Source organism: Falco punctatus (genome assembly GCF_963210335.1).
Source record: "Falco punctatus genome assembly, chromosome: 12".
Lineage (NCBI taxonomy): Eukaryota > Metazoa > Chordata > Aves > Falconiformes > Falconidae > Falco > Falco punctatus.
Genome location: NC_137592.1, coordinates 28357662 through 28384972, shown reverse-complemented (window position 1 = coordinate 28384972; position 27311 = coordinate 28357662). Strand labels below are relative to the sequence as shown.

Below are 27311 nucleotides of genomic sequence, written 5' to 3'. Positions count from 1 at the left end.
CTGATGTGGCCATTTCTAAGACTACCCCATGCGTCACCTATTCACCTTGGTTTTTTAAAACCAGATCATTTCCCTGATGGAGCATACGATGTGGCTCTAACGAATTTGTGCCAGTGCAACTGAAATAAGAGTTATACAGGGTAGGGAGTAAATGCTGGTTGGTGAAGGGGAACTGAGATACTTTAAACCAGCAATAGTGCCAAACACTTTATTAATCAACTGTGTCTTCAGTAGTGCCAGAATTAAAACAAGTACCCCGCATCTGTGTTAGCAGGCAACAGCTTACCTGGACCTTGAGCCAGCTCCATGTTTTGGTACATTTATCTGGGAGTTGTTTAGCTCCTGCTGAGCTAATCGGTAACAAGCACTTGCTCCGGGATATGCCCACATAAAGGGTTACCCCAGTGCCATAATGTATCTGGAGAGCCAGACATAGGGACACTCGCTGGCAATGCTAGTTTCACATGTCTGTAGGGCATCCTTCAGAAGATAGCTGGATACCAAACAGGTCTTGGACTGATCCTTCAGCAGAACAGAAACAAATAGGTGAAGGGCTTGAAGCTTTCTGAAGAATTTGGGCAAAAAAAGAAGTCAACAAATACCAGTTAAAAAAAAAACAAACTGAAACCATTCCAATGTAGTATGGGCTACTTCCATAGGGCAGAATGGCCTCAGAATAGAGATGATCTTTCTAGTCCAGGACCAGAGGATAATGCAGTTTGCAGTACCCTGGCTGTATCTTCCTTTTTCCAAGGATTAATGCAGCTTTGGATTTCAAAAGTGTTTCTGGTTGCAAATGCACCAAAACTGTGAACATCTTTCCAGGGAAAAGGTTCATGCTCCCACACAAACGCTTCCCCAACACACAAGTGGTGTGACTTACAGAATTCTGAAGTGTCACTTCAGATGCATTTAATATAAACATCTAGAAGATCTAGAGCACTGCCTCGTGTTTCTCTTGCATTTCAGAGTTAGACTGAAAAAAAATTAATTAGTGAAAACTGGCAGAAACCTGAGGGAGGGCTTTTCCTCACCTCATACAGATCCATCTATACCCTGGAAAGAAATATAATTACATATAACACAAAAAATAGCAGGGAACAAGGTAGGTCGTGGAGAGAAATGTGGAAGTTGGGAAAGATCATCGCCAGTAGACCCAGCAACAGCTGGCAGCCTTCAGCCACAAGGCTCCTTTCCCACGCAGTCCTCTGCAGCACGGACAAGTAAACGAGGTACTAAAAAACCTGCTTCAGTGTTTTGACCTAAACACTACTTTGCTCGAGTGTGCACGAATTTCCTTTGGTTTTCTGAGTCTGACAGCTTTTGCGCTTGCTGCTGTAGGTGGCACTGAGCTAACGGCGAGGATGTGTCCAGTTTCAGCAGCGCAGATGAAACCCTCAGCCCTCTGAACCAAACACCCGCCTGGAGATCCTGGCTCTGTCCCACAGTACGCAGGCACACAGCGCTGCTTATGTGATGTTTACATCATTCTACCTATTGCAGAAACAACCAAAATTAATCATTTTAATCCCCATGACATTCATTCTTATCCAAGGTTTTGCTTTCTGGAGAATATGTACATTTTAAAGATCGGTTTGTAGCTATGCCTATTGTCAGGAAGATGCTATTGTTAAATCTTAAAAGTTCCTCCAAAACATTTAACCAGAGATGTTAAAGAGTGCACCCTACTCGGTTAACACAGCCACCTCAGCTGGCTTTGCTTTCAGTTACAGCTGAGCAATTAGGGTGGCTTTGCAGATTACCATACCTAATGGCACCTGAAGGTAGGGATGTGGTAATTAATCCGACCTCCTCCAGCTGTGAGGAGGGGCTGAGCAGGCACTGCTGCTTCCCAGCACTGCCAGAGGCTGGGCAGGGGCTGGCTGCTCCAGGGTGGTTAGTTTGGGATTAGTCCCAGCAGCTGTGCCTGCTTGGGAAGCATCCCAGTGGCCTGGACACCTGTGCTGTGTGTCCTGCTTCTCCCTGCTTGGTTTGCCAAGTGTCTCTAACCAGGGCACAAGGAATCTGGAATTTGCAGGAAACTTGGAGCTCGAAAAGGAGCAAGATGCTCTTGAAAGACCTATCTGGGATCTATGGAATGAAGAGCAGGGTTTACACGGAGCCAGCCGGCTTGTGAAATATCTGCTGGAAATACTACAGATCACAGTGATCTGAGACAGTTGTCTGGTGGTTATAGATGGCACCTTATGGCCTGTGTCATCCTGCACCCAGCACCCAGTGACTAGCTGAAACCTCCTAAGGGTGACAACTATGGACCACCGGGCTGGAAGGTGGCAGTCATCTGAGACGTAGCGACTATGAACGGATTGCATTCATCTGCAGCAAACAGAACAACTTTTAAAGGGGATGCAGGTACTTGGATGTTCAAAGGGGTAGATTTATCATCACTGAGAAAATTAGAAGAAGGAAAAATCTAAACAGAAAACCACAAATAAACACCAGAACCTCTAACACAAAATTATTAAATAGGTGGGTTGTTGGTTTTTTTTTTAAAAAAAAAAAGGTCCTGATTTACCAATTGTCAACAAGGATACTGAGGGCTGTGGACTGGTGATGTGACCTTACACTGCCCGGTATCTCCAGGTAACGTACCCTGCCATGGTTAAGAACTGTTCTTTGGCCATTCTGTACCTGCTGGTGTATCTGTAGGAGCCCCAGCACCCACGCGGCTCAGGAGTGCCCCGTACCCCCGGAGCACAGCCCAGAGGCAGCCTGGTGACCAGCTCTGTGTTTGGTTTTGCAGTGTGAGCACTGTGCACGCTGCTGTCCCGCACCCGCTCTGGGAACCAGCGGAAGCCAGGTCCTGGCTGCAAACCCAGCCGTTTGCACAGCAGGTAATTGCACTTGAGTTAATGGCAAAAACTAGATGGTGAGACTGTTAAAAGGCTCCTCTACAGTCCTGCAGGATCTCCACCTCCTCCTGGTCTGTTTGCCCCGGATTCTCCTTTCCCAGACTCCAGCTGGTCCCAGCCGCAGCCGGAGGACCTCCCCTGATGGCCACCTTGGCCGGGATGTGGATTGGGCATCTGCCTTCCCACTTACACCGGCAATTAGAAGGCTGCCCTGAAAGGCAAAGTGTCAGACACTCTTGGTAGGAGTTTGTGAAATCAAAAGAAGGGGGAGGGAAGAGAGGGGGAGAGGGAAAAGGGTCTCACCAGCAGGGTAAAGCCGCAACTTCTCGTGGGTTTTGAAAGAAAATGGGAGAGCGAGACTGGTTCAAATGAAACCGTGGAAGGATCAGCCAGGGCAACGTAACTCAGCTAGCAGTGGCATTTCATACGGCTTGACACTTGTTCTCTCTCCTGAAATGTAATGATAGTGGAGGGAGAAAGTGCTATGTCCTGCCTGAGGCTCTCTCATAACAAAAGCTTCCATGAAACCAATAGATTTCCTTACATCCAGCTCCATTAAATATTGCAGGACCCCACGGATCACCCTGTGGGCTGTGCTCTGAGGGCAGGTCAGAGCTCACGCTCGTGATAAGCTTTAACTCAGATGTGCTGCCACTGCGGACACTTACACAGGAGTTTAACTTACGTGTGGGACCATCAGGGCTGTTGCAGCCTGGGTTTATCTAGATGATAAATCTACCCCTTTGAACATCCAAGTACCTGCATCCCCTTTAAAAGTTGTTCTGTTTGCTGCAGATGAATGCAATCCGTTCATAGTCGCTACGTCTCAGATGACTGCCACCCTCCAGCCCGGTGGTCCATAACTGTCACCCTTAGGAGGTTTCAGGTAGTCACTGGGTGCTGGGTGCAGGATGACACAGGCCATAAGCACACACCTCCCTGAGCACTGCCTGGGTGCTCTGCACTTGCAGTAGTGCAGGAGGATGCCTGATGTTTTAACGCTGGTTTTGCCTTAAAACCCCTTCCCAGCTTTTGAAATAATTTCTGATTATATGTGAGTCATTACACTGTTGCACTGCTTTTGCTTTTTTTTTTTTTTTCTTCTTTTTTTTTACAGCACAACATAAAAGTTAATGCTGAACCGTGCTGCCGCCAGGTACGTAAGATGTTCTGCCTTTCCTCAGAGATGGGTGCTGCTCAGACGGAAAGGATGACATGACAGCTTGACAGCCTTTATACGCGTTACAAGTTGTACCGGTACAAAAGCAGCGAGGTAACACACAGAAGGTATCACAGCAAGTGCAGCCTGGATTGAAGATGACAAGCTGGGAGATAATTACCTGCAGCACGGGGATGATGTCTGAAAAGGCCCCAGGTGAGGCAGTATTTCATCCACAGCCTTCTGCCTGAAGTTTGCACTGCAGAAATCTCTGGAGCCTTCCCCACATCAGCCCGACCTCTGAGCCTGCTGCATTTTCACTGCAAAGCCAGCTGGATTTCAAAGAGTAGTGTTCTGTGCCCCCAAAAGTTGGGTGTTTCAATGCAAATATGGGTTAAAAACTAGCCACAGCATCTGTCATTGTCCTGGTTTCAGCTGCGATGGAGTTAATTTTCTTCTCAGTAGCTGGAACAGTGCTGTGTTCTGGATTTAGTGTGACAATAACATTGATAACACACTGATGTTTTTAGTTGTTGCTAAGTAGTGCTTACTCTAAACCAAAGACTCTTCAAGTTTCCCATCCCTGCCAGTGAGCAGACGCACAAGCAGCCTGGAGGGAGCAGAGCCAGGACAGCTGACCCGAACTAGCCAGAGGGATATTCCATACCATAGAGCATCGTGCTCAGTGTATAAACTGGGGGGAGTTGGCCGGGGGCTGCTGACCACTGCTCAGGGACTGGCTGGGCATCGGTCAGCAGGTCGTGAGCCGTTGCATCACTTATTTCCCTTGTGTTTTATTCCTCTCTCTCCTTCTCCTATTTATTAAAATTATTATTATTATTACTATTATTTTTACTTTATTTCAATTATTCAACCATTCTTATCACAACCCACAGGTTTTACCTTTTTCCTGTGAGCGAGCGGCTGCGTGATACTTAGCTGCTGGCTGGGGTTAAACCACGACGATCGTACTGAGACAACAGCACAACTGGTTCATTTTCAATTAAGAAGCTTAATTTTTCAGCCAGTTTAAAAGATGACGGTGATGCTGTGCACAGCCAGGGTAGTGAGGGTCTGTGCGATACCAAGAGTCCCAATGTGCGGCTGCACAAGGGACGGGGGTACAACCTGCAGGGACAAAGAGATGGGGACGGGAGATGCCAGGTGTGGGTGCTAGTGATGCCCAGCCTGGCGTGCCGCCACCCAGGCTATCCATGGTTATAGCTTTCTACAAATCACCTCTTCCCCAGGACTCCGTTCTGTGCTGACCACCAGCCTCATGGCCCTGGCTGGGACCACGCACCGGGCTGGAGGGCTGTGAATGCAGAGGGGCGGTGGGGCTGAGGGGGGAGATGCCGTGACATCCATGAGGCTCCCCTAGCAATAAACAAGTGTCCATGCTGATGGCAGGGCTGCAGGGCTTGATCACTCACAGATCTGAGCCCTGTCCCTGCTCTGCAATACCCGCAGTTCTTTCTCCCAGCAGTAACGCTGGGTCTCCTTGGCCACTGCCTCCCCCTCCCCATCTCCCCTGGCTGTCACACCCACACCGCCCCACCACTCGCTCTGATGTACCTTATATCCACAGGACAGCAGAGCAAAGGGAGCCAGAGACAAAGCAAGGGGAGCCAGACACAGTGCAGGATCCTGGCGGAGGGGAGCAGAAGTTGTCCACCCAGCTGGTCCCACAGTCCGTCCCTGCTGTGGTGCTCTGCTCCCTGCTGCCTGCACCAGCCTGGCCCAGCTGCACAAGGTGGGATTCCTCCCACCTGGTGGATGGCGTCTGGAGTCCCAGTGGTGGAGGCTGGAGGGAAGCCGAAGGTTAATGTTCTTCATTCTCAAGCAGGAACCAGTTCAAACACTTTCTTCCTCAGGAGCTCCAGTGGGTAAATTGTTGGCTTTGTTCTTCCTGGTGACAGCTGAGCTCCTGGCCTTCAGGCTATGCCCTGCCCGAGCTGGGTGGAGAGGAACTGGGGCTGAATGTCGGTGCCATTAAGAGAGATGCTACATAGTCATGAGAAGGAAATGGCCCGAGACTGATCCAGCTGATCCAATGCTGATTCCAGTAATCCATGGTGCCGCAGCCCTGTGCTGGTGACTGGTCAGTCTGTGCTTCTGCCTCGTTTTTCTCCCCTTAAAGCTCTTCTTTTGCCACAGGTGTCCACACACGTGAGAGGCGCCAGCCTACCCACGGGATGCCTGCCTGACCTCAGACCTGGCATCTCAGCCTTCCTGAGGAATGACCCAAAGCCACCGCAGAGCCCAGCAGGTCCTCCCTCTGGGCTGAGGCCCATGGCCACCGTGTCTGGCCAAGCTCATTTCGGAGTCCTCCCACCAGCAGCAGGTTCAGCCTGGGTTGGGGGACCACATCCCCCAGGGATGGAAGGCAGTGGCCACTTTCCCCCCAGAGCCACCAGTACCTCAGCAGGTTATGAACCGAGGAGAGGAGGCTGGCACGGAGTGTGGAAATCAGGAGTTGTCATCATGGGGGACACCCTGGCCTCCAGGTTTTCCCTTTCACAAAGTGTTGGCTTCAACTCTGCAGCAGCTCAGGGAGAAGCGCTGGCAGTGTGGGCTGTGCTCCACCTGCCCATTCAGCCCAGTCCCTGTCCCTGCAGGAGCAGACAAGCTTTACCAGAAGCAGACGGGATCACACAGGCGCCTGAGAAGAGCTGTTACTGTGTGTATGTTTATAGGAACTGGGCACTGGGGTGCATTCAGAAATATGACAGATTTTTTCCCCTCCACTTCTAGTCCTAAGAATAAAATATAAGCGACCACATGGCTAATTTAATAATTGCATTTTATTGTTTCCTTCGAGTTTTGAAGCCCACAACATTTGGAAAATATTCCTAAATTGAAATAACTGTAACAACCAGAAAAATAAGGGTCCAGTTCTACAAACTGTTACTCATGAGCAAACCTAAGTCCTAATATTCCCATTGACTAAGCCCACGGTGTAGGGTCCAAAAATATAATCCTTTGAATTCCAGGTAATATTTTATGTATGTATATCTATGTATATATGCATATGATAGAAACAGATATTTGTATGTTTCTTTGAGATCTAGACAGCATTTTATGTACATATATGTGTATATGTAGACAATATGTATATATCCAATATGTATGTAGAAAATACATACATATATTCATATACTATATATATGTACGTGTGTGTGTGTGTATACAATATATACATGTAAGTGCTTCTGCTCTCCAATTCACCATAAACATGACTTGGACAGACAAGGGCCAAACCAGGAGTCTAAGACTGAAAAGCTGAACCCACGTGTCACTTCTTCACCTGGTGACGGTCACTCCTCTCCTGCCTGTAGCTGTTTGCAATACTCTGGGGTGGGGACTGAGATGAATTGGATGCAGCTCCATCAAATTACATGAAATTTGGCTAGCATCAAGGGGGCCCCAAGAAGTGTTAGGCACTCCATAGGGACCCCTACACAGGTATATGCAAAGGTGGATGCTCCTCTGAGCCCATCTATATGGACAGTGCCTTTAAGTGCACCCTCTCTGTGGGGTAGCGAGGCGCGTGGGAGATGCGCAGCCGCAGGTGCTGCTGACCCTTGCAAGGTGGGTATCTGGGCCCCCCCCCAGGACCTTTATTGCTGGCACCAGTGCTGAGAACCGGGGTGGCTCTGGGCAAGGGAATCAAGGGACGGGGTGATAACCCCATCTGGCTGCCTGCATCTCACACCAGTGCCATGCCGTCCATGACGCAGCTGCACTTCTCAACGATCATGTTGGGAAACTCGGCTGCTTCGATCTCCGTGCGGTTGCCCCTCTTGACAAGGTACATCATGGGGAGCGGGGAGCTCTCCACCACGGCACAGGTGCGCTCCCCATAGCCAAAGTGCCGCAGCGGGCTGGGGGGCTGCAGGCAGCCCCCCGAGCACCGGTAAGCCTGGTACCCTGCGGGCTCAATGATCCAGTACTGCATCCAGGTGAGCTCACGGAAGTTGACATAGTGTTTCTGCCGGCAGCAGGTGGATTTTGCTGTCACCGCCTCCTCCTTGCAGTCCCCAGGGCCCCTGCGCCAAGAGAGAAACAAAAACTGATGCCGTAAACTGGAAACTGGGAAGGTGGGAGAAATAATCCCCTCCCTGTTAATAACAGAGGCGGGCCCCGAGACATGAAACCTGGGCCATGCCTGGGTTTCATTTGAACATTCAGACAACAAATACGGGAAAAGGAGAGGTGTGATTTGGCAACAACTTCCTAACTCCTCCGTTCACAGCGGTGTACTTGTGAGGGCAAGAACTGCACGCCCTGGGTCAGCACACACAGTATGATAACTCGGGAGCAAAGTTACAATGGGGACAGCACCGATTTAGGTTTCGTACGTACCCATAGTCTTCCAAGTTGAGGGTGTAAAGCACCAGTTCAGGTTTGCCTAGGGCTTTATCCTTGGGGTCCTGAGAGGTGAAACGCACGGCTTTGGCCATTTCCAAGGCATGGCTGCCTACCCTTTCTCCTTCAATCCAGACCTCCAGGAACATTGGCTCACGCCGCTTGTTTCTCAGCCAGTAATGCACGGCGGGCGTCACATCAAAGTTCTTCCAGCCCGACTCACGTATAGGAATCAGCCTGCGTGACAGGGGCTTGGCATTAGAGAAAAGCCGATCTGATAAAGCTCAGGCTCGCGGCACTGTTACTGCAGCAGAATAATTTGCTTGCTGTAGATTGTCATGTGCTTTGATTACATGATAATTTTTGCTGAGAGCTCTGGGCGAGCACCCACAGCAACTAACTCACACCTCAAAAAAGAAACACACAGATCTAACAGACACAGAAGGGCTAAAGAAACCCCTTTGTGCATGCTCATGTTAAGGTATTCATTCATGCTCATACAGAAATATAGCGGTGCAGGACTACACACAGCCTCAGTATTAGTGACAACAGCCTGGTGAACCCCGCTACTCCCACCTGCTCCTCTCCTGGCTGTGTTAAAGCCATAAGTTTCTACCCACCCAGAGAATTGGTTTGATGTCTAATTCTGCCTTCAAGGGCTGTAAAACTTCCACAGAGCTCAAGGCTACAGAATCAGATGCTTTTTACATGATTTACTTATTTAAACCAGCTAATGAAATGGCCAATGGAAAGAATACGAGCAGTGAGTTAGAGAGAGAAGTGAACAAGGTGGAGGGTTTTAGAGGGGAAGACCTGACAGTACGTGGCATTGTTTGACACAGCAATAGATTATTTCGATGAATCATCATATATCACAGTCTTAACCTAATATCTGCTCTTAGGGACTCATTCTGGCTTTAAAAGCTATAGGGCCTGATTCTGTAGATGTCACCCCATCAGACCGACCGGAGGCACAAACACATGGCACCCGAACCTGGCCAGAGGACCCGTACCCATAACTAGAGTCCTGCCTCCAGGAGCGGTCCCTTTCTTACCTGGAGTCTATCAGGGAGGTCCTGTTGGTCCCATCGTGCTGCCGTTGCACCCAGTACACGCTGACTCTGGCGTTGGAGACGGGCCTGTGAGACTGCTTGGCAGGCAGGTTGGCTCTGTCCAGAGGCTTTTTGAAAAGTTTCAGTTCAGCCATTGCCACTTCGCTGTTTTCAGGTATTCTGCCCTCCATGTCAAAGATCAGGTTCTGGCGCATGGTGGTGTCAGAGGAGGGGACTTCTCCTGCCATGCCTTTGCAGGGGAACAAAAAAGACAGCCTGTCATTGCCATCCTGGTGAGCAAAGCCCCCACACTTTGTCCACAATTATCATCACAACACACCAACACACACCTTCCAGGCTCCAACACCAAGCCCCCACCACTAAACACACCTTTTCTAATGCATGCTTGTACCAGTGTCTTGCAAATGCCCTAATTCTCCTATGCGTTGAGTCTCTGCAACCTGGAGGAAAGAAATCTCCTATATAATTTGGCCCCAAATTGAGCAAACCCCATGCAACTCTTTGTGGCATCTCTTTGTGCCAGCGCTGGGCATGAAAGCAGGAATCTGCACCACTTGCAATGAAAGAAGTGTTTTCATTTGCTGCCCAGGGCGCTATGTATGGCTTTTGAAAGTGAAACAAGCTCAAAGCGTCCTTGCACAGACACCATAGTGTCTGTACAGCTGATTTCCTCCTTGATATTTTTCCTAGACAAAAAGAGAAAAAAAAAAAGATGGGGGAGAGTGAATCATTCTCAAAGAGTGTGATTCATATTAGAGAACTTTCTGGAGTTTTGACCCAAAACCTGCAAGGTCTGAACTTTCTACTGACTTTTTTTTTTAAAAAACATCATTCTTCCACCTGCCCAAAATGTTGCCTGGGTGCCAAGGCTTTTCTCTTCTATTGAGCTCCAGCAGCAGCCTGCCCTTTGCAAGGAGTGTGGGACTCCCTCTCCAGGTGCAAGGAGTTATTAGTGCGCGTTAATCTTTAAGATGCTGTAACATGCACCTCTTCTCCCCAGCTCAAGCTTGGAGCCAGACCCAAGCCTCATTCCTGCCGTGGGTTTGCTGCTGCCTGCCCTGTGTCAAGCCAGGCGAGCATGAGCATCTTCCCTTGGCAGGGCACGGTGCTTTGTGAGCTCCCAAGAGCGAGGGCAGAAACGTTACCTGCATTGCCAGGAATCCCCCTGAGGATGCCAGCCAGGCTCGGCAAAGCTCGCCGCTTCACCCTGTGGCGCTTCAGCATGGAGATGTATTTGTTCTTTACGTGGTCTGGGATAACCAGGTCCACCAAGTCTCTCTTATGAAGTTTAGGGACCTCGGAGAGCCCCAGCTGCTTCAGCAACACCTCCTTGAACCCTTCCTGGTTAAACGCTTGGACCGTGATGACCAGGCAGAGTATGCAGAGCATCCGGGCGAACCTCACGTCCATCCTCCTCCGTCAGCAGAGCAGCTGCCTGCCCGGCAGAGGTGAAGGGGAGATCTTGCCGGGGCTGTTCCCAGCAGAGGTGTGGTGGCAGGCTGCCTGAGCAGGACAGAGGTCCCCTGCGCTGGGGTTTTATAGCCATCCTCGTCCCACTGGCACAACAAATTCCACAAGTGGGGACGAAGCAGAGGACTTAAAAGGATCACTCCCCTGTTGGTAGACACATGCCAGTTTAACACCTTCATCTAATACAAAGTTAATACAAGCAGGTTTAGGGGACCTTCCAGATTCCTTCACGGGGAAGAAGTTTCCATCCTTTCTTAATGCCCTGTAAACTTTTGCCTAGAAAACCCCTGAGTGATCAGTGTGTCATGTTCAGCCTAGGTCAGGGAGGAAACACATCTGCAGAGTACCTTGCTTTATGTACCGCACTTATGATTCTTAAAGGAAGCATCAATCTTCACCACAGGGGACTTGCTACCTAAAATAGCCAATATCAATCAGGAGAATAATGCTTTAGCTGGAAGACCATCTTTATGGCGAGCATTAAGAAATCATTTAAAATCTTTATTTTGGGGGTAGTACCACTTTGATCTCTGAATATTTGTATCGAGCGTGTGAATCAGGGCAGTGAATCACAGCAGTTAAATGGTTTATGGCCTTTTACGCCACTTCTGAATCACGGAAGGTGGAAGATGTACAGGCCTGACATTTTAGAAAAATGTCCCATCACTCTTTATGGATTCCTGTGGGTTTCATTATACTTGTGCTTAAAAGAAGGTGGCTTTATATAAAGGCAGATCACCTTTCAGTGAACACGAGAAACCACTCTGCTTTTCCAGCATATGGATGAAGAATATTGGTATTTTGAACACTATTAACTGCCACAATAGAGACCTGTCTCTGGAGAGTGAAGCTGACCTGGAGGCTGGTGGGGCTGTTGGATGTTTGCCTTGAAGTCAACCTTTAAATCTGCAGCTGACTTCCTTTGCTTCCCTGGCCTTTGCTGGTGTAAGATGCAGAAGTCTGTTTTTGAAACCAATCCCAGGAGAAGTAGATGGGAAAAAATAAAATGTGACCAATAAAAAAGTGTAGGAGCATGGCACCTGGGGCAGATTCTCGTCCCCTCCAGCAGTAAGGCATCTGAGCATACACATACACGTCTTCAGCATCAAAAGTTCTTTGGATTTTATATGTCTCTGTAAATGATTTAAAGTCGGTTCGGTTTCATCCAACGTTCAGGCTGAACCGTGTGCCCCATGAGAAGTCTGGCTGGAGGACCCGGTGTAATGAACTTGTACAAAAGCATCCTGCTGCTGTTCATCCCTCATTAAAACACATGTCAGCTGAGGCAGCCTGTTTTTTAGGCAAATGCAGGCAACAGAGCCTGACTAAGCCCTGCTGTTACTGCTCATTTTGTCTTTACAACCTCTCAAGAAACTTGTCTCCTTAAACATGATAAAGCCTCCATTAGGTGTGGAAGGGGCACCTTGTTTAGTTGAACTGAGTTTTAAGGTTAAAACGGAAACATGGACTACAAGGTAATGGTTTGCGCATGACCCAGGGGAATACATCCTTTAATCTTTCCCCTCCTGGAGCATCTTTCTCTGAACGAATCAGTATTTTCTTGCTATATTCATTCCCAAGACACAAATAGGGAAAACTACCCACTTCATTGGACCACCTCAGCTTCAACTCATGTCAAAAAACTCCGCCTCTTGTGAATAAGAGGAGGGAAGCCTTTGTTTGCTGAAATCTTTGTGACCCTCTCGGTCCCTCAGGAAGGGTCCATACCCCTGGCTGTTCCCTCCGGGCTGCCTCCCCAGTGGAATGGCACAGCACTGATTCTCATGGGGTGGGACAGATGCAGCCAGGCGATGAACTGCTTCGGAGGCTTGGGTTGCAAACTGCATCTAAGCAAAGTTTTCTTCAAATAGGCTCCAGAAGTGTTGGCTAACCCAGTTCCAGAAGTGAATGTGTTATGTTTATATAGTGACAGTCACTTGGATAAAATGGCAGCTCACAGATTTGTAATGGTCTCTCTCTCATGTGAAAAGACCCAACCCTGTAAAACTCTATCCATCCAATTAGTCTTCACTGCAGAGAGTGGTCCTACTTTGTAGTGAGGGCTCTTCAAAAAAACATGATAACATGAAATGAAAATGCTTGATTGCTCCAGCGGCACCCAGCTTTCCTGGATCTGGCTGTGATTCCTCCTGTGGCTAATGTCTAATCGAAACCAGGACTCTTCACTGTCCAATGTGTATTGGAAAGTGATTTATGGGCTCCACACATAAAATTATTGATCAAACACTGTTGAAGCTCAGCTAAGAAGAAAACAGAGGATGTGGATTGTAGGCTTTTCACAGGAGAGTGATTATCTGGCCCAATTGGAGGATTTGCCATTCCTCCTTTGTCATGCAAACAAGAAAAAGTCAGGAATTTTATAATAGCTCTTTTTGTGTAATGTGTATTAGAACCTGCATGGCACATTCAAAATGTCAAAGAGAGTATATAAAGAGGCTGCAAGGGATGAAGTATCAGCAACTCCCAGTTTTAATAAAAGCCAGTACTGAATGAAGAGAGAATCTCTGTATTTAAGCTTTTAATTTAGTTACAAATGGTTCTCTAAGACATTTGCTGGGCATATCTATGCAATGATTTTTGGTAAATAAATCCAATGGGTTCAAAGAGAAAGTGTGAAAGGCTTAGCTTAATTACGTACCTACTATTCTGGGAAACAAGATTGTTTTTACAGAATACAAGAATGTATTACAGTCGGGCCCATATTACAACAGCCTTTGCTTAAATGATGTGAAGGGCAACAATTCCTGTGTGCTCCAAGAAATGCCCTGATTTCTGCAACAGTCTTACCTTACAGAGATGGGAGCACACCTCTGTGTAGATTTTGGTCTGTTTTTGCCCAGAGTGTGGGTCCTTTGAACCTAGGAGTGTGGAAGTAAAAATAGTAGTGGTTATGATGCAGATATGAACTTGGCAAGTTAAAAAAAAAAAATCAAGTAGAAGTTCGGTTTCATACTCTTCTTGAGTCTTAAGCACACCGAGTCTTAAACAAAGCTTACAGAACACTGCAGAATAGGCTGTTTAGGTGAGGTTTCAAAAGTGAAAATAAACTGGAGGCTACGCATGAAGGCATGCCGTCCTCGTGCTGCCCCACCAGCACACCCCACCAGCCACCAGCCAGTGCTTCAAACTTCATACTCCCACCCGCACTTTAAACCTAGGCTACACACCTTTAAGTGGGATTTCACAGGCATCTTTGGCTTCCTTCCTGACCGGCACAGCCTGTGCTGGTGGTGGGACCTCCCTGCAGGGATTGGCCCTGTATCAAAAAAGACAGCGAGCGTGGAGCTCACCAAGCCCACCGCTGGAAAGCTGCCCCGCAGCCAGCGGCTCGATTGCACTCAATCTGGGTTTATACCAAATTTTGAAAGAGCATCCAAGGCAAAAGGCATTTGCATTTCCCATCTCCCAGGCTGTGCAGCAGCTTCAGGACAGGATGAGAGGGTGGTGTCACCCCGAGAGCAGGAGGCAGCCGCCGCCAGGCTTGTGGCTCAGCCTGCCCGGGGTGCAAGCATAGCTCGGGGTGCAGCACAGAGCAGTGCTTGCCCCCGCCAGAGGCAGCCCTGTGTGCTGGTGTTGCCTTTACGCAGGGAGAGAAGGGCAATGGATGCCTCACTCTGTCCGCCCTCTCTGAGTCCAGCGCTGATGCAGAATGAACGGTGGTAATTCCTCACTAAGACTCTACTATGCCCACAGAAGCAAGACCTTTGAGAAATTCCTCTGGCACAAAGAGCAAGTGAGCAGGCCACAGAGTTATTATCACATTTGTTTGCCACTTTAGCTACAAATGCTCCGATTTGTCTTTAGCTACAAATGCTCCGATTTGTACTGTATTTGTTCCTTGAAAATGGTGTATGCCTGCTGAAAGATACTGGGAAACTATCTTGCCAGGGCAGTGGCTTTCCATCCTCCTTTATCTCCAGAGACAGCTACTCTTTCATTAGGGTATGAATAGCTTGCTCAGTGTATAGAGCCAGAATAACAGCACCCAGGACGTCTGTGGGGCTGGTATAGCTCCCTGGAGTTTGCATGCGTGCTCCCCATGGCCTCAGCCTGCTCTGCAAGAATCTGGCATGGAAAAGTTTCATAAGGTATGGTCTGATAACACAAGACTTTCAGCTTTTATCTGGCTCTCAGGGCCAGACTGAAAACAGCAGCGCCACTCAGTGCAGACTGTTGATCTGCATTAAATCCTTTCTGCTTTGTTCCAAAAAATTAGCCCATTTAATTTTTGTGCCAAAAGGCTTTGTGATCGATCAGGTATCACCTGACTTACCTGTCCTTACATACACATTTCCATGCATCCCCCCTCAGTGAGCATGAAATCATAAAATGGACTTCACAACTGTATTGTGAACTCTGGCTAATCCAGCTCTGGGAAATATAACTGTGTCCCACGTCTGAGCCGAACCGTGTTTATTCTGAGCTGATGGCACACAGATCTCATGCCAAAGACACAGACTCGGCCCCTAACGTTTGCTCTGCCTGCCAGTTTCAGCAGCCAGTTTTGTGGTGCAAGTAATGGTCTGTTTCATCTATACAGAAACTATGCAATTCATTTAATCTAGGCAAGGACAGGAGCCTGCTTTTCCTTGTTAGGTGTCTAGGCTAGGCTGAACTGGCTATCTCCAATGGAAATATCTCACAGGTCGTGTCCTGTTGGGTTCCTTTCACAAATACTGGTGGTGAAGCCCCAGGCAGCAATGGGGATAATGATCCCTTATGCATTTATCCCACAATGTATCCAGTATAATAAACCCCCCATTTTATTTGAGAGAGATATTGCAAACCTGGTTTGATCTTGAGCTAGACTTCTGGTGTATCTTAGATTGCATCAACTTAGGCGTGACTTCCATAGGCACGCTTCTACTCACAGGCTTGTTTTGGTCAAACAGCTCAGACAAAAGGCCATCTGTTTAAAAAGGAATGGATAAAATGTCCAAAGTCCCACCATGTCCTTGGTCAGCTGATGTCAGCTGGCTTGCTCACAGGGTTTGTGTTGGCAGCATTTGCAAAGTGCCAGTGTTCTGGCAGAAAAGACATCTTCAAGATATATATATATTTATTTTTTTTTACAGAAAAGCAAACACAACTGTTTAAATATAGCTTTTTCTGTCCCCTCAGCAGTCTCCTCCCCACTGCCCTGGTCTGTGCCTTGTTTGTAGCTGGGGAAGCAGGATTTGTTATCACTCTGATGGCTACAGAAAAGGCTGCTAGCAAAGCCACGGACGTTTAGCAAATGCTGTTGTATCAGATAAATAAGAACATGGCCCTAACTCGCTTGCTTTACACCACAGTCCACTTCATTAAGGAATGCCCCCACTACTGAGAAATAGCTGTATTTTGTAGGAGCACCACTTAATTTTCTAATAAGACCCCATTTATCTGCCTGGCTAAAATGTGGCTTCCCCCCCACCCCTCCCTCCTTTGCAGTTGTGTGTTTCCACTGTAAAAGTTTATCAGCTTTTTTTAAGGGTCTGGTTTTCCGGCCTTAGTGATGCGAGTGAAAGCCCCCGCCCAGGCTCTCCCTGCCCTTGGCCGGGCTTGTTGCCGAGTTGGGCTTTAACCAACGTGCACCAGCAAATGTCACCGTAAGGGCTCAGTGTGGGACCCCCTCAGCTGTCTGCCCCACAGCACGTCCCTCCGGCAGAAGGGAACCTGTATGCGAGAGAGGTGCCAGGCACGCTGGAGCAAGTGTGCGAGCTGCAGGTTTTAGGCCACATGGTGCTATCAAGAGAGCTGGGCTCCAGGCTGACACAGCTTTCAGGCTGAACGACTCTATGGGCTTCTGTATGGACTTGGTGCATGTCAGCTGATGAGCCCCCGCCGTGCCCGGGGGGCTGCGAAGGCCAGCAGGACGTGGCTAGTGTCAGAGCCAGCGTGGCCAGCAGGCCCGGGGCAGCGGTCGTGCCCCCACGCCCGGCACCGGTGCGGCCGCCCCTCGAATGCTGGGCTCGGTGCTGGGCCCCTCACGGCCAGAGGGACGCTGAGGGGCTGGAGCGTGGCCAGAGCCGGGCAGGGGCTGGGGCAGGGGCTGGGGCACAATCCTGTGGGGAGCGGCGGGGGGAGCTGGGGGTGCTCAGCCTGGAGAGGAGGGGGCTCGGGGGGGCCGATGGCTCTCCACAGCTACCTGACACGAGAGGCTGTAGCGAGGCGGGGGTCAGTCTCCTCTCCCAGATAACAGGCTACAGGACAAGAGGGAACGGCCTCAAGTTGCGCCAGGGGAGGCGTAGGTTGGATATTAGGAAAAATTTCTTCATCCAAAGGGTGGTCAGGCATTGGAACAGGCTGCCCAGGGAGGTGGTGGAGTCACCATCCCTGGGGGTCTTTAAAAGACACGTAGATGTGGTGCTTAGGACACGGTTTAGTGGTGGGCTTGGCAGTGCCAGGTCAATGGTTGGACTCAATCTTGAAGGTCTTTTCCAACTTAAACGATTCAATGTCCCATAGCTGTTACAGATTCTGTGCCAAGTTTGTGTGACAAGTGGCCTTCCAATAACTGTCAAATGCCCTCATTTTCCTGTCATGCTAATACACTTGGAATGCTATTCATATTGCATCTGTGGCAGTAAGTAGCCTGGCTTAAGTATGGATTGTATTTCCCCCAGTTAATTTATTAACTTTAACTCTAGTAACTTTTGCTTCACTGAACAGACTTTCCTCTTTTACTTAGAAAAAGAGAAAATGAATCACTTTTTCCCGACTCAGAGAAAGAATAACGCTATATCCTAGCAGCTTTATTTCTGTTACTAGAAGAAGCTGCAAAGGCAGAAAGATTATGAACTACATGTTAATGAAAGTTGAATAATTTGCATTGCTAACTTCGCTGGAAGATGTTTTTTTTCTGCAGGCCAAAAATAAAGATGAAAGGCCAAGATGAGTGAGATCTAAAAGGAACCTCTTCTGCTAAGCATTGAGAGCTGTCACGCAAAATAGTGATTTGTTAGTGTAGTGCAATAAAGAAAAAGGGCTGTTCCTTGCAGAGAAAATTACAAAAAAAGGTGCAAGACTGCAGAAGACAAAATTAAGTCATAACATACACAGAGATGACAAGATAGAATCGATAAATACTTTAGATGTATCTAATTTGGTACATCAGATGGAGTGCAGAGTAACTGCCCTAAGGCTTCCGTTAGTCCTCACTGAGATATTTAAAATTACCTTGGGCAGTGCCTTAGCAAATACACTGATTGGAAAAAAGATACCTGCAACAGCAGGAAAATTAGCTAAACTACTTATATATTTGTTTTCCATCTGTAACATCTCCTGCTAAAGTGACTTTGGGACTATTGTGTGTCAGTAGATTTTACACCATGGAACCTAGATGTATTCAGTTTCAAAATAATCACTTGCACATGGCTTTTTTCCTTGATGTTAGCAGCACACTAGTGCCATGATCAGGAGGATGATGAAGTGGAATTCTGAATGGGTCCAGCAGCACCACACCTGCCTGCCAGAGCTGTGGTGACCTGGGCTGATACTGGGGAAGGATGTCTGAGAGGCTTCCGGGGGCGGTGGGAGATTCAAGAGGTACAAAACAGTCTTCTTGGAAATGACGATCTGGATCAAACTATAAACCCTCATCCCGATGCTTAATATTCATCATTTTTAAACAGAAAGAGAAAGGCTTAACTGGCTGTAAATGTTGCATCAAACTTTGCAATTATCTTTTTTTGTCTTCACTGTTCTGCCGCCTCTTCTGAGAATGGTCTTAAAGGGCTATAGAGTATCTGAAACGCATTTTAAAAGATTTTAGACCTGTTAATAAAATTTCAAATCATTAACTCATTTTTTAAAACTTAGTGAGCTATTTACTGTTTATGCTGATATATTATTTACTCTGTTCACTCCATTCCTCTTCTGTCTAGATTGGGTACCTTGTCACACCTGTGATAATTGCATAACAACAAATATCAAAATAGTCCTCCAATTTTCTTTTGCCTTCAAACAGTGCGGCAATGTTCAGAAAGGAGTGTGTATGGATAGAATTCTACTCCAGCAGTTACTACAAAGCTGTTTTCACTTAAGTATTTATATTAGCGTTGTATTGCTTTTGTAACTTTTTTGGTATGTTATTACTTTTTAATGAAAAAGGCTTCAGTAGGAAAGAACCGGAGAAAATACAGTTCCTTGTGTATTTGACTCCAAAACAGAACACAAAAGGGTATTTTACTTCATAGCAGAAGTTAAATTACGTGATTTCCTGCCATGTACTCGTATCTATGTAAACAAGGGGTATAAAGTCTTGGATTTAACATGGCCCTTGTAAAGAGTAAAATAAAGCTGTGTGACCTGACTAGTTTTAATCCTTTTAGCATTCATACTACAGGACCCTGGGAGATGCATCATAGTCATTTGATTTTAAAAGGGAATCCAGCCACACTTGGCCAGGTCACTTGAAGTGTGAAACACAAACTTCAGTTGTTTTTTCCTCCTTTTCTTACCTAGCCATTTGCTTATTCAAAAGCATTAATCCAGGAATGGCCAACATTTCCTTATAGCAACCAAATGCATTTCTGAAGCTTAATTTTGGATTCAACATGAGATTCTGCAGGGAGTGCCATGCATTTGAAACTGGTATCTGTCAGTTTTCCAGGCTGAAGAACTATAGTAAAGACATGGTGACTAAAATCTATTTTATTTGTGCAGCATGGTGTTAGCTTCAGTTGCCAGAAAAGAATCTAGGGTCTCTTGAGAAACCATATATGTGAAGATTTTCAAAGGCACAAAAAACAATTCAGAGTCCATTTTTCATTGATTTGAACAAAACTTGGGTGCCTAGTCCCTCTTCTCTGCTTTGATTCTAAAACAGAGCCAGGACTATTTCACGTCTGCGACAGCTACAATCAAAGCAGAGACATAGATGACCTGGGAATTAATTTGAGATACTCAGTTTGACCAGATCTGTTAGAACATCTCCAAGGCAGGCTACAAGAAAATGGTGTTTTTGATGAAGTTCAGGTTCTGCAAATCCAATGGAAGGGATTTGAAAATCATGATGTGCAGCAGGCTTGGAAGACTGGCTCTTAAATCTCCTCGGAGGCTGCACTGCTTGATTTGCTCTCAGTCCCTTGTGGCAGGAAAGCTTACCTCTGGACTTCACCATGTTCCCAGGCTGGTAAGTTCTTAAACACATGCTGTCCTAAATAAGAAAATGCTCTGATTCATAATGGAACACGAAAATATGCTATTGCCTGGGCTTGCCTTGAAACTGATCCAGAAACCACGGCAATTACAGAACACAGTTGTCTTGTTTCCTAAGGAAAGTGGATGGGAACTGCTTTCTTAACACAATTGCATGTCCTCTGAGAAATGCTCTCACTGTGATAATTTGAATAATAAGTTCAAGGTCTTACATTGACATATGAAACTCCTCTAATCTTCACAGGAACTATACTGCAAAGGAACTGCCATCAGCCTGGCCCACTGTTCCCCAGAGCCGCTGGCAATGTGGGGCCTTAAACCTCTGGTCTGCTCGTCTCAGAGCTCTGCGGGTGGCAATGCCAGCTTACATCTGCTCTCAGCTGTGTCCTCACAGCCCCAGGAACTGATCCAGACAGGGTGTAAAAGACAAGGTGCACTGTGTTGGGAAAGGCAGGAGGAGTGTGCCTAGGTACTGCCAGTCAGTGGGGACCCTTTCTTCTGTCCTGGGGTCCATCTCACTCCAGAAACTCCCACAGAGTGGCAGTGCCACTTTACAGGACTGGCTTTTAACTCCTCCCAAATGAATTCTGATCACTCACTTAATTTTAATCTGGCATGTGATCTGAAAATATAAACATCTGCTTTACTGAATCTGAGTATATAAACATCTGCTTTACTGAAACTGTACAGAATATCAATAGGAAGGGAAAGCTGAAAAGTTTGGGCTTCCTTCCCAGTTCTGTCCCTGAGTCAGGATAATGACCTTGAGCAAGTTGCCTGGCCAAAATTTTCAAGTCCATATTTAGACACCAAAATAAATAACCTGATTTTCAAAGGCACCAGCCGGCCACAGCCTCTATCAACAGAACCTTAATCACCAATCTAACAATTGCTGTACATAAAGTATCTTAGTAAAACAAAGAGATATGCCTCTTGCCATCTGTTACTGCTTACTTACAGGGGAGAAAGTTCTCCACAGATCCATGGAACACCCATGTGTTTAATCTCAGCTTGCAGTGACTACTTTACTTTCCCTTTTTACACAGATCAGGCCACACTCTCACTCATGAGGCAACTCAAACATGCCAAGTACAGCTGGAAATGATGCAAGGGAATACCTTTATACCCTTTATATACACCTGAAAGGAGAAAGATGGAATGGAAAGAAAAGCCAGTGATTCAGAGAAAATAAAATCATCACAGAAAAGGAAATATGAGAAAGGATGAATGGGAGGAGGAACTAGACTACTATGGGAAGAGGAATGAAAGAGTGGATAGGGAGGGATAAGAATGGCAAAGTCAGAAGGTATGGCGATAATTCGTTCAGCAGGTGATCACGTGCTAAGGAATGGGCAGTATTCAGGCAACTCTTCTGCTTCCCTGAAGTGGAGGTGCCAGCAAGTGCCTGGGGAGGACCCACATCCGCAGTCATGCACCTGGAGCTGCCTGGATGCTGCTGCACCCCACCACTTCCAGTCATGTTCTAGTAAGGCCAGGCCCTGGATGCAGGATCTTTCTCGCTGGAAAAAGCCATGCTGCCCTTGGTCGTGGCTGTTTGCCCTTGCGATAGCTCTTCACGGCTTCCTGCTTAAGCCACTTTGCATCCTGTCACCAATTCACCCCGGACACTTGTGCCTCACGTACCTGGCACCTGACCCCCTGCTTAGGCTCACCAGGATCATCCTGCTGTCATTAGTGGCCCCCTGTGCTCGCCCACCACGGCGGCTACCTGCAAAGTAGCCAAGTCACTGCTGTAGCAGAAAACGTTACAGGGACCTTCTTGGCTCTTTGCAAAGCCAAAATCTGGATTTAACAGAACAGGTCTTTTTCTAAAGGCTGAGACACACAAATCTACAGATATAATTATTGGGGCAAGTTCCTAGGCAGAACACAGAAGCTAATAAAGTGTAACTCTTAGTTCTGCTGCTTTGGGTTTTCTTTGAGCTAACCTAACCTGAGATTAAAATAAAATCAAAGTTCTCTGAAATTCTCATATTCTGCACTCAGAATTTTTTTTCATCTGTAAATCCAGAAGTGGGAAGGGGTAATTCTTGCCCAGTGGGAAAAAAGATTACTCATTTTAAAAGTACTTTAAAAATAATTTAATCCAGATTTCTATTCAAATATATTCTTATTTTTAAAAAATATACTTATTGAAACTATAACCATGTATATTAAGGCTTAAGCTTTTGACACGTTAAAAATATTGCAAATTACATTTATAAATGTTCAAGCAACGTGTTTGATGCTGATATTTTGAGGGAAGTTGGCCAGTGAACCAGGAAGGGTCATCACCAAGGCCTTGGAACCCAGTTCGTAAGTCTAAAAGCTGGGGATCTCACTGGGCTCTTTGCAGATAGAGAGTGGATAAAGCAGACCAACAGACTAATGACTAGTTTGCTCAAAGCTGTCAAACTGGGTAGTATTTGTGAAAAGAAAAAAAAAAAAAAAAAAGGAAAAACTAGCTTTCCTTTTCTGATCTATTCTGATCAAAAACAGGTTTGAGAGGTTGGTTAACAAAAATTTACTTTCAATTCAAGGTTCCAGCAAACCCTGTTGACTTGACCCTCCAATGGTTTAAACTGCAAGATCTCCTGGAGTGTTTTGTGGCTCCTGCATAAGGAGTCGCCTAGCTTTCTGCTCCAGGGAGAGCAGAACCTAAGGAAAGACGTTCATGTCTGTCCAGGTCTTACCACAGTACTGTTGCAACAAGGGTTACTATGTACCGTCAGGGCAGCCACCGAGTACAGGAGGCTCCTGGGGACACTAGAGTTCTTTGCTAAAACTAAGGTATATTGTACCCAAGAACAGGAAAAGTTTACAAGCTCTAAGTGGCTTGGTATTTTACACCAGCGACAAATACACCTGCTCCTTGATTCACCTAAATCTGATGTGTCATGTGGCCAGGTGCTGTCCTCTTCCATGCAAGAGACCAGACTGTGACAGGCCGTTTCTCCATCTCCCTCTCTCTCTCAGGGAGCTGCCTTAATTATAGCAAGCGCTACGCCACCCATGCATTAACTCCCTTCAGCTTCTATACACACAGGGTTAACGCACGAATAGGCATTAAGATAATACATATATTCAGAAAACAATGAAGTCATGCATGTTTCAGGTCACCTTGTACTAGTTTTGTACCAAAGTGTGTCACATCAACAGCAGCTGTGTTTCGACAAGCTTATGTTAAACCTAAAACTCCTATATATCAGCAAGAGTTTCTCCACTGCTGCAACTACCTGTAAAACAGAGGTTTAAAACCTTGCACTGCACACAGATGAGTGGTGAGGAAGTCCATGCATTGCTCCCTAGTAAGGCGTAGGTTTGTTGCAGTGCAGGCTTGCCTGCAGCAAGGTTCAGCAGTTGCTGTGGCTGGGTTTGGCAGTGTTTATAGCTGGGCTATTGGTACAGAAGCCTAGGAGCACTCACAGGGACGCCTCTTTAGACAATCAAAACCAATGAGCGCAGTGCACAAAGCAGGGACAGTAATTCACCATTTCAGAAATCAAGTTTAAATGCAAAATATGTTGTCATAAGCTCACTTTTTTTCTCCTGTAAGGTTCTCCTGTACTTTTCAGTATTGCTATTTTAGATTGCAGGTACTTGTGGATTTTCATAAAATTCCAGTTTTCATACAAATATAACTTGGTGGAGATAATGAGAAAAATTAATCAGGCTCAAGCATAAAAACCAATGCCCTCTTCACCATTTCCTTTCTGACACGAAATGTAAAAGAAAAGCAAGGCAAATTTCTACCATATATTGTTAGATATATTTGGTTAAGTTTTTTGTATAAAAGTCAGTTTTTTTGATTAATAGAAATACATTCCAACTCTAATCCAAGGCTATTTCTGTCTTGAAAACCAGTATATTATCTATGAATGGGAAGCAGCACTACAAAAATAAATAAATACAGAGAGAAACCAAGCATAAATTATTAATTTAAATCAACACTTGCTGCTTGCTGATTTGTATTACGATTAGAGTTCATTTACGTCTGTTTATCTGTCTAGATTTTTCTATTTGTTTGTTTTTATTATACGCATATTAATGCTCAGGCCTTTCCAAGGAAGACTTCATAAGGCCCGCACTAAGTCCTTTGGTATATTGAGGCTCGTAAACAGAATGCTAGATGAAGGCAAAGATTAAAAGATAGCAAAGGGCTGCCAGGCTAGAAGCCTGAATTAAATCATTAAGATATATTTGAATAGGCAGATAAGTAAGGAACAGCAAGCTGGGCTGATGAGTTTCTTCAGAGAGAAGAAACCACGGCGAGAGTTGCCACGCATGGTAAAGCATCAGGCCACCTGCTACTCACATCCAGAGACTATTGATGTCCTGTTGGGAGTTCACCCATCAAGGGAAGTCCTGCTGTGATAAATCAAACTAAAGTGACAGCGGTGTTCTTCAGCCATAAGGTCATTTAATAAAGTAAGGCAAGAGTCACACATGTAAGTGTAAATACACCGCACACTTGTTCAACTTGGTGCTAAAGAGCTGTTGAAGTGGATATGGAGCATGCAAAATACAAGAAAGATGGCAGGATTTTAAATTCTGTTGACTGCTCCTTAGGTCCTGAGGGTGGATTTCCATCTGCTCTAGCAACATAATTAAACGTTTGCTAACTAATGACAGTATGTGGCTTTTGTCACCAAAAGAACAGACAGTGGTAAACAAAACCCTATTTACAAGAGGTAGGGAGGAGGGAAATGTGACTCTGCTGTTGAAATTAGAGATAAACAAAATCACACCACTTAGCTAAAGAGCCTGTCTAGACAGAGGAAGAAAAAAAAAACAAATGACAAAAGCTTGATGTTACTCTTGTGAGAAAGAGAAGGGAAAATTATTTTGTAGCTGGGCAAAAGTCTTCAGAATGAAGAATGTCAAGACTACAGTGAAGATCACTGAATACCACCTATTTATGCTACAGAGTAAGATAGTCTAGCCAGAGCAAGGCCTTCTTAATTTTGAAAAATAAGGCAAGAATCAAAAGTACAAACAGCTTAGGAAATTGGTAAGGAAACTAACCAGACAGATTTTGGTCCTAGAAGTGTAAGAGCTGCAAGCATACACTGAGGCTTCACCTGCATAGTGGATATACTCTGCTGCAGCTGCATTGGTAAAATTTAATTTAGAAGAAAGTGGTTATAACTATTCCACTTTGAATTCCTGTTTTGAAATAAACCATCCACAGGCTGAGTTATTGCAGAAAAGCCAGGATGGAATGATTATTCTGCTATACTCGTGCCAGACAACTTTCCCACCAATATAGCCCTAAGTAGAAAAGAGTGCATTTATAAAGCTAAAATAATTAACATCATTCAACAACAGTGGAAGTTCTTTATTCCAGCAGTGAATATGAACCACTCGGCTTTGAGCTGAGAACTTTTATGCCATTTTCTAACATAATTGTTACAGTCAATTTTAAATCACAGGTTTTCTACAATGCAGCTGCTAGATAAATAATGAAATTCTATCTTGAAAAGACTCTCAGTCACTTTTCCCTTTTTGTGGGATGGAGTGGGGGAAGGCACATGGCACACACACAGCCAAATGCTGCTCTCCGCTGAGCAGCCATTCCTGAGAAGTGAAATGAGGATTTGATAGAGTGAAGCAATTGTGGATTAATAAAATGGCAGGGAGTAGGGTAGAGGACATGCATGCAGGGCCCTAAGTAACACACACAGTTCTAATAGGCAGTGACATAAGGAGTTGAAGACGGAGAGGCAGGAGCAGGACTGTCAACTGGAGGAGATGCAGGCCTCTTGGCAGCTGGGATGCTCATTTCCTTTAAGTATGGAAGTCCACAGATGCCTGAGACTTTGATCACTGTGACATCAGATTGAACCTTGCAATGCCCTGATGATTTTGGTTGTTTCTAAAGTGGCTCGCTGTTCTGGAACATCACTGCTGCTTCATCCACGAGACTGGAGGTAGGGTGCAAATCTTGGAAGACAAGCAGTCTCCCTGCCTCCCTCTGAGCCATTACATTTTCATCATTATCATAATCTTCTTCTTCCTCAGATGCCTGCTACTCATTGAGGTCAGTCATGCCAATTGGGGCAAAGAGTGAAGACACAGGAGGAGGAGGATGGCTGGCAATGCTGGGTATCAAGTGGCTGTTGAGGGAACACTAAAGGGTAGAGGAGAGGTGGATGGCAGGGCCTCACCCTGCCATGTTTCTGGCTTGTTGGCTGGAAGCAATTAACCTGCAAAGGGTAGGACATCTCTGTGGATGGGTGGGAATCGTTTCATCCCAGCTCTGTCATAGACACACGAAGTTAAACTCCCTAGGTCTTGGGCTTTTTCCAATTTACAACATTTGGATGCTCTTTCTCTCTTTATAGGTGCATGTAGACGAGGGGCTTTGAATATTTCATGGAATGTTCATATTACTATTACTTATTTCAGTTACCTGCCTTAATTATGGCCTGCTCCACTTGTAGTTGCCTATTTTACCAAATTGGGCATTGTGAAATCTTTCTTGAAATCTCACGTATCTTTTTTTTTTTTTTTTTTGCTATAAAAAGCTCAGTTTGAATCTGTTTTTTTTTAATGTTAATGGATAATGTGAGTCATAGAGGCACAAAGGGGTTTCCTCCAAGCCAGAGTACTGTAAGCCCACAACAACATTAAACCTGAGAAACCACCAAGTAGTTCGGAAATCATTCATGCTTCACCAGAGATCTTCTTTCCGGATCCAGCATAACATTTTCATAGATAAACTATGAACTTCTAAAATAACTTGTAAAACATTATGGATACAGTTTCAATGGTATTGCATGGAGGGAACCATCCCTGGAGGTGTTTGAGGCCAGGCTGGACGGGGCTTGGAGCAACCTGCTCTGGCGGAAGGTGACCCTGGCATGGCAGGGGGTTGGGACTAGATGGTCCTTAAGGTCTCTCCCAACTCAACCCGTTCTATGGTTCTGTGAGGTGCTTTGAAGGTAGTTCTGCATACGCAGGCCTGGGCTCAGAAGCCGCTGCTGACCCGGCCCTGTGGGGATAAAACCAGCCCCGCTGGGTCGAACCAGGCACCCGCACAGCCAGGCCGGCGGCGGGAGGGGGGGGCGGCCGCGCAGGCAAGTGGCTGCAGCTTCTCTCGGTTGCCTTACGAGGGGTCCCTGCCCTGAGGGAAGCGCCTCAGGGTCTGGAGAAGGCGACGGGCAGCGCTACCCGCGGGACAGCGGCCGCCGGCGGCGGGCGCGG

The 27311-nt window shown here is 46.3% G+C and overlaps 1 protein-coding gene across 2 annotated transcripts; it reads right to left on the bottom strand.

Moving 5' to 3' along the window:
• Nucleotides 1-5696: 5696 nt before the first annotated feature.
• LEFTY1 (left-right determination factor 1) lies at nt 5697-27215 on the bottom strand. 2 transcript variants are annotated; one of them, XM_080408768.1, is made up of 5 exons: nt 19851-27215; nt 10619-18691; nt 9456-9702; nt 8398-8637; nt 5697-8081 (listed from the first exon to the last, which is right to left on the bottom strand). In XM_080408768.1, exons 2-5 carry the CDS (start codon nt 10881-10883, stop codon nt 7742-7744), a joined length of 1092 nt encoding a protein of 363 aa, XP_080264894.1. In that variant the 5' UTR covers nt 10884-18691; nt 19851-27215; the 3' UTR covers nt 5697-7741. The 2 variants fall into 2 exon arrangements, with proteins under 2 accessions (XP_080264894.1, XP_080264893.1); XM_080408767.1 differs by having other exon boundaries at nt 10619-27215.
• Nucleotides 27216-27311: the final 96 nt, after the last annotated feature.